Source organism: Brassica oleracea, chromosome C7 (assembly GCF_000695525.1).
Source record: "Brassica oleracea var. oleracea cultivar TO1000 chromosome C7, BOL, whole genome shotgun sequence".
Lineage (NCBI taxonomy): Eukaryota > Viridiplantae > Streptophyta > Magnoliopsida > Brassicales > Brassicaceae > Brassica > Brassica oleracea.
The window spans coordinates 13,776,507-13,788,592 of NC_027754.1; the positions used below are offsets into that span (position 1 = coordinate 13,776,507).

The following is a 12,086-nucleotide window of genomic DNA, read 5'->3' on the forward strand; positions in this document are numbered from 1 at the left end:
GAGATCTTATGGGATAACTCTTTGTGCCTTCTCAATATCAATCTTTGCATCAAGTTTAGACTAGGATGGCTAATCCGGTCTTGCCATAAAGTGTATAATTTTCATGGGATATATCAGTATGATCACCACGGCTCTTGCCTCTTATCATACTGATCTGTAGCATAGTTTTGATCAGTAGATTACATAGGTATAGTCTTGACCACTTTCTTAAAGGGTCTTAGGCGTTTTCTTTCTTTCTTAAATCTGAAGGAACTTGTTTCCTTTTACCCATTTTTTCTATTTGGAAACCATATTAACTCAATGGGTCATATATTCTTGGGTGTATATAATGCCCTTTAGGCAATGCCTTGGCCATTGATTTCTTACTAGGCTATTATACACGTACTATAATGCCCTTTAGGCAATTTCTTTATCAATCATTCACATTATCAAGGAAGATCAGGCAAGATATAATAGTAATGAACTCAAATCAATTATATTATTATATATAAAATCGTGAATGACAGTTAGGTTTAAAGCAAAACACAAATCAAAGAATTAAAACACAATTAGCATGTCAAGATCTTTCTTTAGTCAATAGACATGCCGGCCATACCATCAGTTACATTGGACACGGCTGCCTTGGATTCATCCTGATCCATATCAGTCTTATTTGCTTCAGGATATCTCATCTCACTATTTATTTTTAGCAACTGATTACTCCGCTCAGTTAGGCATGAGAGCAGATCATTATAGGTGGTGAAACCTTTTTCTCTATAGATATGTTGTAACAATAGATCTCTTGGATCGGCTGTGAGGAAGGTCTTTTCCAGTAAATCCTACTCTGTTACCACTTCTCTACATAGTGTCAGTTTGTAAACGATTTTGGACAAAGCAAAGTGATATTCATCCACAGACTCAAAGTCCTGGAATCTGAGACTCATCTATTCATGCCTGACCTTTGGTAATAATATTATTGTGTATCTTGATTTTAATTTTGTCCAAAGGTCACGAGGATTCTCAATATTTAGGTACTGATTTCTTAGATCCTCAGTGAGATGATGGCGCATAATTGTTATGGCCCTATACTTTTCACTTTTAGTTGCATAATTACCCTGAATGATACTCCTTCCGAGTCCTCTTGATTTCAGGACAACTGAAGTGTCCATTGCCCATTCTAGATAATTTTCTCCAGATGGATTTAGAATGGCATAATCCAAAGGCTCAAATCTCGGCATCTGAAACCATATTATCAATCAATTCATGATTTAGGATGCAACCAATTCAAAATAATCAGTGCATATGATTTCATAAGTCTCTCGACCAAAACACTTTACTACTCGATCATGGTGAGAAACAAGTCGAGAATGCTAGGTCTATATGTGATGCTTAGGCCACGCGGCCATGTAATGTGATACAACGATCCTAGAGATCGGTTCATGACATATGCAAGCAAGGTCACACGACCATTCAGATATGGTGTCTCTCTAGGCCACACGGCCAAGCTATGATGCATTAAGCCACACGGCTTTCAATCACATGATGCAAACAATGTGATCTATCAAGGGCACAAGGCCGCGAGTATGAACAATGCATCGGAATGGTTAGGCCACACGGCCGTTCGGTATGGTTCATAGCAAAATCACACGGCCACAACAGAATATAATGCAAACAAGGATAATCAATTTAGATGCATTCAATCTTATCATTCTGTTGCATATCAATTAGGGTTTACCAATTTCAAGGTTGATAATATGCGGCTAGATTTTAGGGTTTTAGAATCAGAGTAATCTAGCAACCTAACTCTCATGCAATATGTAATCAATCCTAAACCTCAAATCAATCATTCAATTTTTTAGGTAATATGGGATTTAAGGTTTCAAGGCCTTTAGGGATACAAAACGAGATTTAGGGTTTTAAACATTTAAACATTCAAACAATGCCTCACGGCCAAGTTTTATGCCTCATGGCCAAGGTATATGCCTTACGGCCAAGATGAGCCACACGGCTATGGATACAATAGGTTTAACTCTTATGCATTTAGTTTAACATGTAATTGCAATCCTAAGACGGTTTGTTTCTATCAGTTCATGATGCAATCAAACAAACAAATTAATTGGCCAAGCAATAAAACAAGCCACACAGCTATTTGGTTCAATTCAATACCACCCCTAGAATAAGATCTAAGTTCAATTGCAATCAATCAATATGATCAGATTGTGGTATGAATGCAACAAGGCCACAAATATGATCAAGTCTAGAACAGTTAAACCTAATATGTAGTTTCAGATTCAATTTCAAAGTAATATAAACTAGGTCATTAGGGTTTTAGTTCAAACAATCCTAATCAATAGTTCTAGGTGATCAATCAATCAAATACCATTCAATTTCAAATAATCAAAATCGATTTTCAATTAAGGGTTTTTAGTTTCGATTTTATTAATCAAGCAATGTCGGTTTCAAGGTGATCAATTTCAATCTCAATCAATCAATAAGTTTTAATAGTTTTCGAATTAGGTTTTTAGGGATTTCGAAACTTTGATCTTTGATCAAATGGATTTGATTTGAGATTCAAAACCTTTAAGGTTCTGATTTTAATTGATCAAGGGATCAATCTCGTTTTAGGGTTTAGATCGAACTTATTTAGCTTCGATTTACTCATAGGGGATTGATCTATTATCCTATGGCTTTAGTTTTAGAGATTATATTTTAGGGTTTCAATCTTTACAAACAATCCGAATTCAATTCTCATGTTCTTAGAATCAGGGTTACCTTTTGTTTGCAGATTGTAGAAACCGGACCACCAAGAGAAACTCGAATGGACGCGAGCTGGAACAAGCTGGAACGAGCTGGGACGGATGTGTGCTGAGGCGTGAGCTGGAACGGGACGCGTCTGATCGGGAACGCGAGCAGGTTGCTTCCTATCGGGTCGCGAGCTGGCTGATCGGGGAACGCGAGCTGGCTGGACGTCGGATGCGAGCTGTTCTGATGCGAACGGGAAGCTGAGGACGTCTAGGATCAGGAACGTCTTAGGGCTGGAGCTGATCGGATGGATGCAAGCTGGAACGCGAGCTGGAGCAGATTAGGGTTCGTCGGGTTTAGGTTCAAAGTCGCCGGCTAGGTTAACATGTTGATAACATGTTGCAATTTAGAAGATTGAAGACTGAATAGTTCTGTATATTATTAATCATAACATGGGTTCCTTTATATAAGGATTACAAGTCATAGAAAAAGGAAAGTATCAATAAACCTAAACCAACTAAGATTAGGAAAACTACTAATAAATAATAATGGAAAGATAACAATTACAAGGAAAAAGAAATAGAGTTTCCTTTTCTCCAAAGCATAAGTTGTCTCTCTCTCTCTCCTAAGGTCACGGCCACCTTTATTTCTCTCTCTAGGGTTGGACCGTCTCTCTCTCTAAGTGCATGGTTATGGAACGGGCCGGTTATGGAACGGGCCGGTTATGAACATCCAACAATTGATTTATAACGCATATTTGTATTTTAACAATAAAGTAGAAAATACAAAGATAGTGGGATTTCGAATATGTTAAGACTTTCAAAAAAACATATGAACTTTTAAAGACATGTGTACGATATTTTGTAAACATATTGTATAATTTAACTGTTTGTAACAAAATAGAAAGCACACAATACTATTTGTGTTCTTTTCAACGGTAGTTATTATTGACAAGGTTTTTGTAATCTTTTATAAATGCGTTACATATTAAATATTTACTAACTAAAATATTTAATTGACACAGTTAATTATAATTTTAAATATTTGTTATACCACATTCATAATTATTAAATTTTTAAGTTGGAATCAAAGAAGAACAAAAAATAATAATAATAAATATATATATATATATATATATACACGAATTTGTATTTCAAATGAACTTTAATATTTAAAAATTATAAAAATATTATACATTATTGCTGAACAAAAAGTTTTAATTTTAGTTGCATTATATTTATTTTACGTTACATTTTCAGTCAAAACCGCATTGCTTTCAATTAAAACTGCTTTACATTTTGGATCAAAAACTGATTGGTCGACCCGTGTCTTGTTTATCTATCCGGTTACGGTTTTTTTCTAAACGTATTATGATATTATTACTAAGCAAACCAGTTCAACTTCTAACTGTTTTAATATATTTATTTTACAATTTTTTTTATCAAAAACACATTTGTTAATATATTTATTTTATATTTTATCTATCAAAATCATACTATTTTTCCTATCAAAAGCATACTACTTTTTTTTTTATCAAAAACACATTATTTTTTTATCAAAACCGCACTATTTATTTTATGAAATCCACATTTGTTCCGTAAACCACCTGAACCGCACTTACACCGCACCGCAATCTAATGTTGCACCGTTTATACTATCAAAACCACGGTTATCATTAGGATCATTAATTTTTCGTCTAGCCATTTCATTAGTTTACTATTTAATTATATACCAGTCAAATAAAACAAACTAATTCAAAATATCCTAGATATAGGTATTTAATTGACTATCATATTCTTTAAAATACAGTTGGACGCCGTGAGATTGTTTCCCTAAGAAACTATATATTGACACGTGAAATAGAATTACTCCTTTCAGGATATCTCACAACGCCAAGTGTTGGTCGTTCTTAAGCGGTCGGAGCGACTGTAATCCTACACGTACAATCGTACCACGTGAAGCAAGATCAATTTCGCGTGATACAACGTTATAAAATCCGAAAGAGACGATGTCATCAAATGTAAATTAAGGATTCTGTCATCATCTTTATTTTGTCTGGCTACCAAGTTATGAGGTCGTCTTATGTGAGCATGTTGCATTATACAAAGCTTAATGACTATATTTCGAAGCTAGACTCCAAACGGGCGATCAAGATTCTCCTTAATATATAACTTCAGAGTAAGACATGTAGCAAAGTTGGTGTTGGTATTGATCACTGACGTCCTTATATTGGTTTTAAAATCGATCTTTTATTGAAAATTTTGCATTCTTTTTCTTATTTATTTACATGGATGGACATGCTAATTTCGCACGTCTCATGTTTATTAGTTATTACAACCAGTCACTTTAACTAAGACATAATCAATGTTAAAGGTAGTATATATATTCTTGATTCTCTGTCGACAAATAGTTTTTGAGACTTTAACAGTTCAACTTCACTAATTTTAACGGAACTCAAACAAATTCAATTCGTTTAAAAAACTACGGAAAACGCCCAGTCAAGGATCTCTCTTGATTAATGCATTGATCTGAACAGTAAACAGGAATGAATACATGATGAATCTCTAAGCAATTGCCAATCTGCTATGCGGGTATCGTATTCCCTAAGGTTGCTTTCAATTTTTCAAGTTAACTCGTCTTTTAATTTATACAGGGTCACTTCATCAGGCATATAATCCTTGTGGCAATTAAATAGGCCCTTTTAATCAATTGATTCAACCTCTCTTCTTATCCATGTTAGAATAAGTTCACTTCGATCTGCGCTAACATATAACATAAACAAGTATGTCTTTTATCACCGGTATTTAATTTAAAACAATTTATTTCATTGAGTAGGAAGGGAAATAAAAAATTAGTTCTCTCTCCTTTAGCTCTGTCCTCTCTCCTCGATCCGACACAGAAGAAGGATGAGATGAACTTCAGTCGGAGTTTCTCTAACTCCGTGTTATAGGTTTGATTTCTGGGAGTCGGTGATTTCTCTACACCGTCGTCGCCAGCTTTGGGTTCCGAGGATTGGTGGCTCCGCCAGCATCGGTTCGTCGGCTTTCGTAAGACTCCATGTTGGTTGTTCTTGGATCGATCGTAGACGATTGTTTTATGGAAGCGTAGATCTGTGGTTCGTTCTTCTTCGAGGCTGCTCTAGTTGATCGGCCTCTTTAAGGATTTGGTGGATTTGAGGGCGGAGTTTGATCGCCGTTGGAGGAGGTTTCGTTTGGGTCGGTAGATTCATGGTGAGGGGTTCTTTCCGGTGTATCTTCGGTGAACACCGGTGGTTCCGGTGATGAATCTCGATACAGGAGAGATGGAGGTGTCGTCAACACGTGTTCCTCATCGGTGAGGAGTCCAACACGTGTTTTGGTTCTGTTAACAGGACGACACGTGTATGGGGGAAGCCTAGTGGGCTTCGGATGTTGGGTTTGTGGCTTCGGGTTTTTGGGGCGCCGGGTTCGGTTTAATGTTTGTTTGGGCTTTGACCCATAACGTTTCTTTAATTTGCCCTTTGGGCCTTTGTGATGTTTGGTTTCTGGGCTTTGACCCATCAATAATAATAATAGATGGAAAAAAAAAAAAAACAAGTATGTCTTTTAACTCTTTCTACAAGGCAGAAAATGTGGACCAGATTAGTTTTTCACATTTTCGACTTATGAGCCCACATGAGGTTTGTGTTCACTTTTTTTTTTTGTCGTCAGTTTGTGTTCACTTACATGACGTGGACTTTACTTTCACCGAGTGTGGTCTAGTGATAAAACAATTTCCAACTGGCCTGATCCGGCACCATGTATTAAAACGACGACGTGTAATTCTTTTTTTTTAATAAATATGATCTCTTTAACCAAAATTAATAACTATGCATGGACTAATTAGCTCATTTCCTCCAATAGTCTGATTTGAATCACATGTATATGCACAATATTATTTGGGGGTAACTACTCAAAGCCATAACATGCAGATTGAACTCATCACATTGTCCACTATTTCGGTATTTCAATTTTCTCCTCGTCCGATTAATTTGTTAATCAAGCATGAACTTATAATGTGCACACTTTGGAAATTAGAAATGATTAGTGAGCCATGTTTAACCAAAAATTTGCAACTTCTTACACTGAACACAAACAAGCAACAACTCAAATTAAGAGACTGGCTACCCATAATCTTTCAAAAGAAAATTGAATAAACAAAATATAATAAATACAGTTTTTACTAATATATTTTGAAAAAATATATATTATAAATTTATCCAATAATATGCAATCAATTACAAACATGTTATTAATTATCATATCTAATAAGAAAATAGAAATGTGGTTGTTTTAGATACAAATAAAATAAAATAGCATTGTCTAGAATGATATATATATCTATTTATTTTTGAAACTAGAATGATATATCTTCCTTGAAGTCTTCTCTTTTTGCCTTGAAACCTAACCCAGGTGGTGGAGTTGGCGGTGCTTCCATGAGCTCATCCTTGTTTATTACGAGATCATGACATAACTGTAAACAAGAAAATATCAATAAAGACAAGACTATAAAATGCCCATTTAGCTAACCATTTAGAATAGTGGCTTGATGCAAATATTCTTTTAGAACACAACAATATTCGAATCGGCAGTTGGACAATCGAACCGTTCATTCTTCTGCGGTGTGCTTCTGGAGGGTTAGCTACTTGGCGGTCTGCTTTCTCTATATGGGTTCTCGGTTCAATGGGTGTATACGGTCATCGGCGGGATGAGATGGAGACGGCAAACTTCAGATTGTCCCTCCGAACGACGGCATCGTCGCTAGGTGGTTCTCTCTAGTGCCGTCGGAAGTATCTCTGTCGGGTGGTTTGGATGTGTTTTCGTGCTTGGAATCTCGGTCCGTTTCATGTTTGGGTAGTGTTTTCGGAAGCTGCATGAGCCGTTGCATCAAGGTTTGAAGGCGCCTTTCTCTCGGTAGCTCGTGGTGCCCGGTACTCGGCTTCGACCTGGCTCAGTTTCTTTGGTCTTAGCTCGTCTCGTTGTTTAGCTAGTCAATAGGCTTTGTTCTTTTATCGTTTTTTGGCTTTGTCTTTACTCTTATAGTTGTGCTGTTTAGTTTATTTTCAGTTTTCTGCTACTAGTTCTTTTCTTTGTAACTTTGGTCAAAATTTTGAAAATTAGTATAATATTTAATATTTTACCAAAAAAAAAAAAACATTATTCGAATCTCCGCATTGTTGCAGTTTGTTAATACTGCAAAACAAAAGATAGATGTAGTGCATTTACTGATCAAGATTAATTTCTTTGGTCAAGATTAATAGGCTATGATTTGTACTTAATATCATCGTTGCACCCAAATACAAACTCCTATAGTGTAAATATTGTGTTATTCACGTTTGGAAAAAGTCAAATTAGTTCATACCAAAAATTTCCGGCCGAACCAGTTCAATAAAAGGAGAATTAATTGGTACTAAAAAAACTTAAATTTAAGAAACTAACAATGCATGAGTTAGAGGGGATATAGGAAGAAAAAGAAAGAGAGAAATTAAAAGGGAAGGATGGTTAGTTTTTTTAATGGTTATGAGCCAAAATTCTCTTCAATATATAAACCAGGAGCCTGACCGACTCTCACGGACCGTCTTCTCTTCAAAAGAAAAAATAGAAAGCATATTCCTCATTTGTCATCTTACTCAGCATTCATCAAGCTTCCACTACCATCTCTCCCAAATGTATTCCAACAGCAACTCCACATTATCCATGGCACATAAGAATAATTGATTTTAACTTTTGAGCGTGCAGTTAGATATACCATCCACTCCATATTAGCAATAAACGTTGAAGTTTTGTTACACACCACATGAAGTTTACGTTAGTGTTAAAACACACAGACCTCGACACCTACCAAGTCGTACTATACCAGTTATAGTCCCTTCGGAGGTTGACCGCGGTAAATATGTCCAAATCAGTGTAATCCGGTGTTGATCCACGTAATACCGTCTAATTTCCGCGTTGACCATCTAAATTTTTATTTTATATTTTGTCTGTGTAAAGTTGAAATACGGTTGATTGTTTTTTTGCTTATTATTGACAGATTTTGTGTAATTATTCATTACTAAATAATTACAATTAGCTATTAAACCCAAAACAAACACATAATTAATGTATTTAAAGATTTTTTCGTACCAAACACACCATAATCTAAATGTTTCTCCTACCAAACACACCATAATCTAAATGTTCAACGAATCAAAAAGATGCTGTTTAAAATTATATATAAAAAGTTATATAATTATGTCTAAAAACATGTGTCATCATATTTAAAATTAGTTAAATATATTATAAATGTATTAAATTATATTTAAAATTAGGCTCTGCATAATCTCCGAGTATTCTTCGATTTTTCGGTGACTCGTTAGGTCCGGAGTTGCCGTCCGACTAGCGACTAGCATAGTTTCGAACATGGGTTATAGTATATATACTTTCTTTCATTTAATAGATTATTTTTCCCCAAAATCTTCTTAAACATGAGACAATACATTTATTTGTAAAGCACATTATTTATTCCTATAAGCTCCCACCTCTTTGAAAAGATTCACTAACTTTGTTTTGGATTTAAATACACAAATATCTAGAGTAATTATGATATATGCATAGACGTATGGTTTTATCAATAGTTATCTATATTGTAAAATTTTAATAATATAATAGAGATAATTATTTGCTAGATGTCAATACTCTACTAAATTTTTTTCATTTTTAAATTCAACCGCTAGTAGGTTGAGAAAACAAAAACAAACAAAAAAATATTTTAGAAAAAAATAACTTATAAAACGCGACCCTCCTTCATGTTTACAATGCAAAATATCATTCACTCCACTCTGACCTCGCCACCATGCAACACTCTCTCGGCTCCAATCTTCTTCCGCCGGAAACATCCTCACGTTTTCATTTACGCCCACAAATCAAGCATGCAAATATTACTAAGTCCCAACTTCTCATTAATAACCCTTTCAAGAAAACAACAAAACCTCCAGACTTCCCTCCTCTTCTCACTTCACCGGCGACGTCACCTCCGTCTCCGGTTAAGCTCAAGCTGACCCATCATCACTTAAACCCTCTCCAGAAGCTAGCAGCTTCCATGCTCGACAAAATCGAGTCCTCCCTCGTTGTACCAATGGAACAAAACCACCCGCTACCTAAACCGACCGATCCATCTATTCAATTATCTGGAAATTTCGCTCCCGTTAATGAATGTCCGGTTCAAAACGGTTTAGAAGTCATCGGTAATATTCCTCCTTGTCTACATGGAGTCTACATCCGCAACGGCGCTAATCCTATGTTTCCGCCGTTAGGTGGACACCATTTGTTTGACGGTGACGGAATGATTCACGCAGTTAGCATCGGTTCTGATAACCGGGTTAGTTACAGCTGCCGGTACACTAAAACAAACCGGCTTGTTCAGGAAGCCGAGCTTGGCCGGTCGGTTTTCCCTAAATCCATCGGCGAGCTTCACGGTCACTCGGGTTTGGCTCGACTCGCTTTATTCGCCGCTCGAGCTGAGATTGGTCTTGTGGACGCGACACGTGGCATGGGTGTAGCTAACGCCGGCGTCGTTTACTTTAACGGAAGATTATTAGCCATGTCAGAGGATGATCTCCCTTACCACGTGAAGATCAACGGCCATGGAGATCTCGAGACGATTGGACGGTTCCAATTCGATGAACAGATCGATTGTCCAGTAATAGCGCATCCTAAAGTGGACCCTACCACAGGAGATCTTCACACGCTGAGTTACAATGTTTTGAAGAAACCTCATCTCAAATATCTTAAATTCGACACGTGCGGGAAAAAGACACGTGACCATGACATCACACTCGAGCAACCCACGATGATTCACGATTTTGCAATAACCGAAAATTTTGTCGTGATCCCAGATCAGCAAATGGTATTCAAATTATCCGAAATGATTCGGGGCGGGTCACCGGTTATCTACGACAGAGAGAAGATGTCTAGATTCGGGGTTTTGTCAAACCAGGATCCGACCGGGTCGAGTGTAGATTGGGTCGATGTACCCGACTGCTTCTGTTTCCATCTATGGAACGCGTGGGAAGAGATAACCGAGGACGGCGACCCGGTTATCGTCGTCATTGGGTCGTGCATGAACCCGCCCGATACGATTTTCAGCGAATCTGGAGAACCGACTCGAATTGAATTAACTGAAATACGGTTAAACCTGCGGACAAAAGAAACGAACCGGAAGGTCATTGTAACCGGGATGAATTTAGAAGCGGGTCAAGTAAACCGGAATTTCCTGGGCCGAAAAACCCGGTTCGTTTATTTAGCGGTAGCGGATCCTTGGCCGAGATGCAGTGGCATCGCAAAAGTTGATTTAGAGAACGGAACCGTTATCCAATTCAAATACGGACCGGACCGGTTCGGTGGCGAACCGTATTTCGTACCGGAGGGAGAAGGAGAAGACGAAGGGTATGTAATGGGGTTTGTGAGGGACGAAGAGAGAGATGAGTCGGAGTTTGTGGTGGTTGACGCATCGGAGATGAAGCAAGTCGCGGCGGTGCGGCTACCGGAGAGAGTACCGTACGGTTTCCACGGAACGTTCGTGAGCGAGAATCAGTTGAAGGAACAAGTTTAATTTCTGACGTAGGTGTATTTTCATAATTGTGCAAACCCTCCTTTTAATAGTTTGTGTTTAATTGCTTTGTTAGTATATCATTTGTGTATAAGAATTAAGAAGGGAAACGTCGTTGGCTTTGTTAACTTAATTACTGTTTATAGAAAGATTCTCTAGTTATTTATAGATGCTGAATTATCAAAAAAAGAAAGTTCAGTCTCTTACCGTATTCGGTTTTGTTAGTATGGATAAGGCTTATCATTAATATTAGTCTTTATCTTGTAAAGATCTAACTATATAAAGATCTATGATTATCTCTAAGATCTATGTTGATCTATAAGTTAGAGAAGATGTATAAATACTCTACGCACAACGTGAATAAGATCATCCATTCATAATCTCTCTATATGGTATCAGAGCTATTCTGATCCTATCACAATCCTTCTTCTCTAACTTCTTCAAAACTCCCTTCTTCTCTAAAATTGACAATATGTCGTCTGATACTTCTTCCTCTGCTACATCTGAGACTGCAACAATATTCAATTCTGCAGATCCTAAACTTACTCTTATCTCTCTCAATATGTCAAACGTAACAAAACTCACACCAAGCAATTTCATTACTTGGCGTATACAAGTTCGTGCATTACTTGAGGCACATGAACTTCACTGTTTCATCTCAGAAGATGATCAAACACCACCAGCAACCATCTCAACAACTGAAAATTCTAATGAACCAAACCCTAACTTTGCGGCGTGGAAACGTCAAGACAAGCTTCTCT

At 37.0% G+C, this 12,086-nt stretch overlaps 1 protein-coding gene across 1 annotated transcript; it reads left to right on the forward strand.

Moving 5' to 3' along the window:
- The first annotated feature begins 9,542 nt into the window (after positions 1-9,542).
- LOC106305032 (9-cis-epoxycarotenoid dioxygenase NCED6, chloroplastic) lies at positions 9,543-11,421 on the forward strand. Its single transcript, XM_013741411.1, has one exon. It carries the CDS (start codon positions 9,571-9,573, stop codon positions 11,326-11,328), a length of 1,758 nt encoding a protein of 585 aa, XP_013596865.1. The 5' UTR covers positions 9,543-9,570; the 3' UTR covers positions 11,329-11,421.
- The last annotated feature ends 665 nt before the right edge of the window (positions 11,422-12,086 follow it).

Coding starts and splice junctions, on each gene's coding strand:
- LOC106305032 (XM_013741411.1), top strand. CDS start 9,571: ATGCAACACTCTCTCGGCTCCAATCTTCTTCCGCCGGAAACATCCTCA.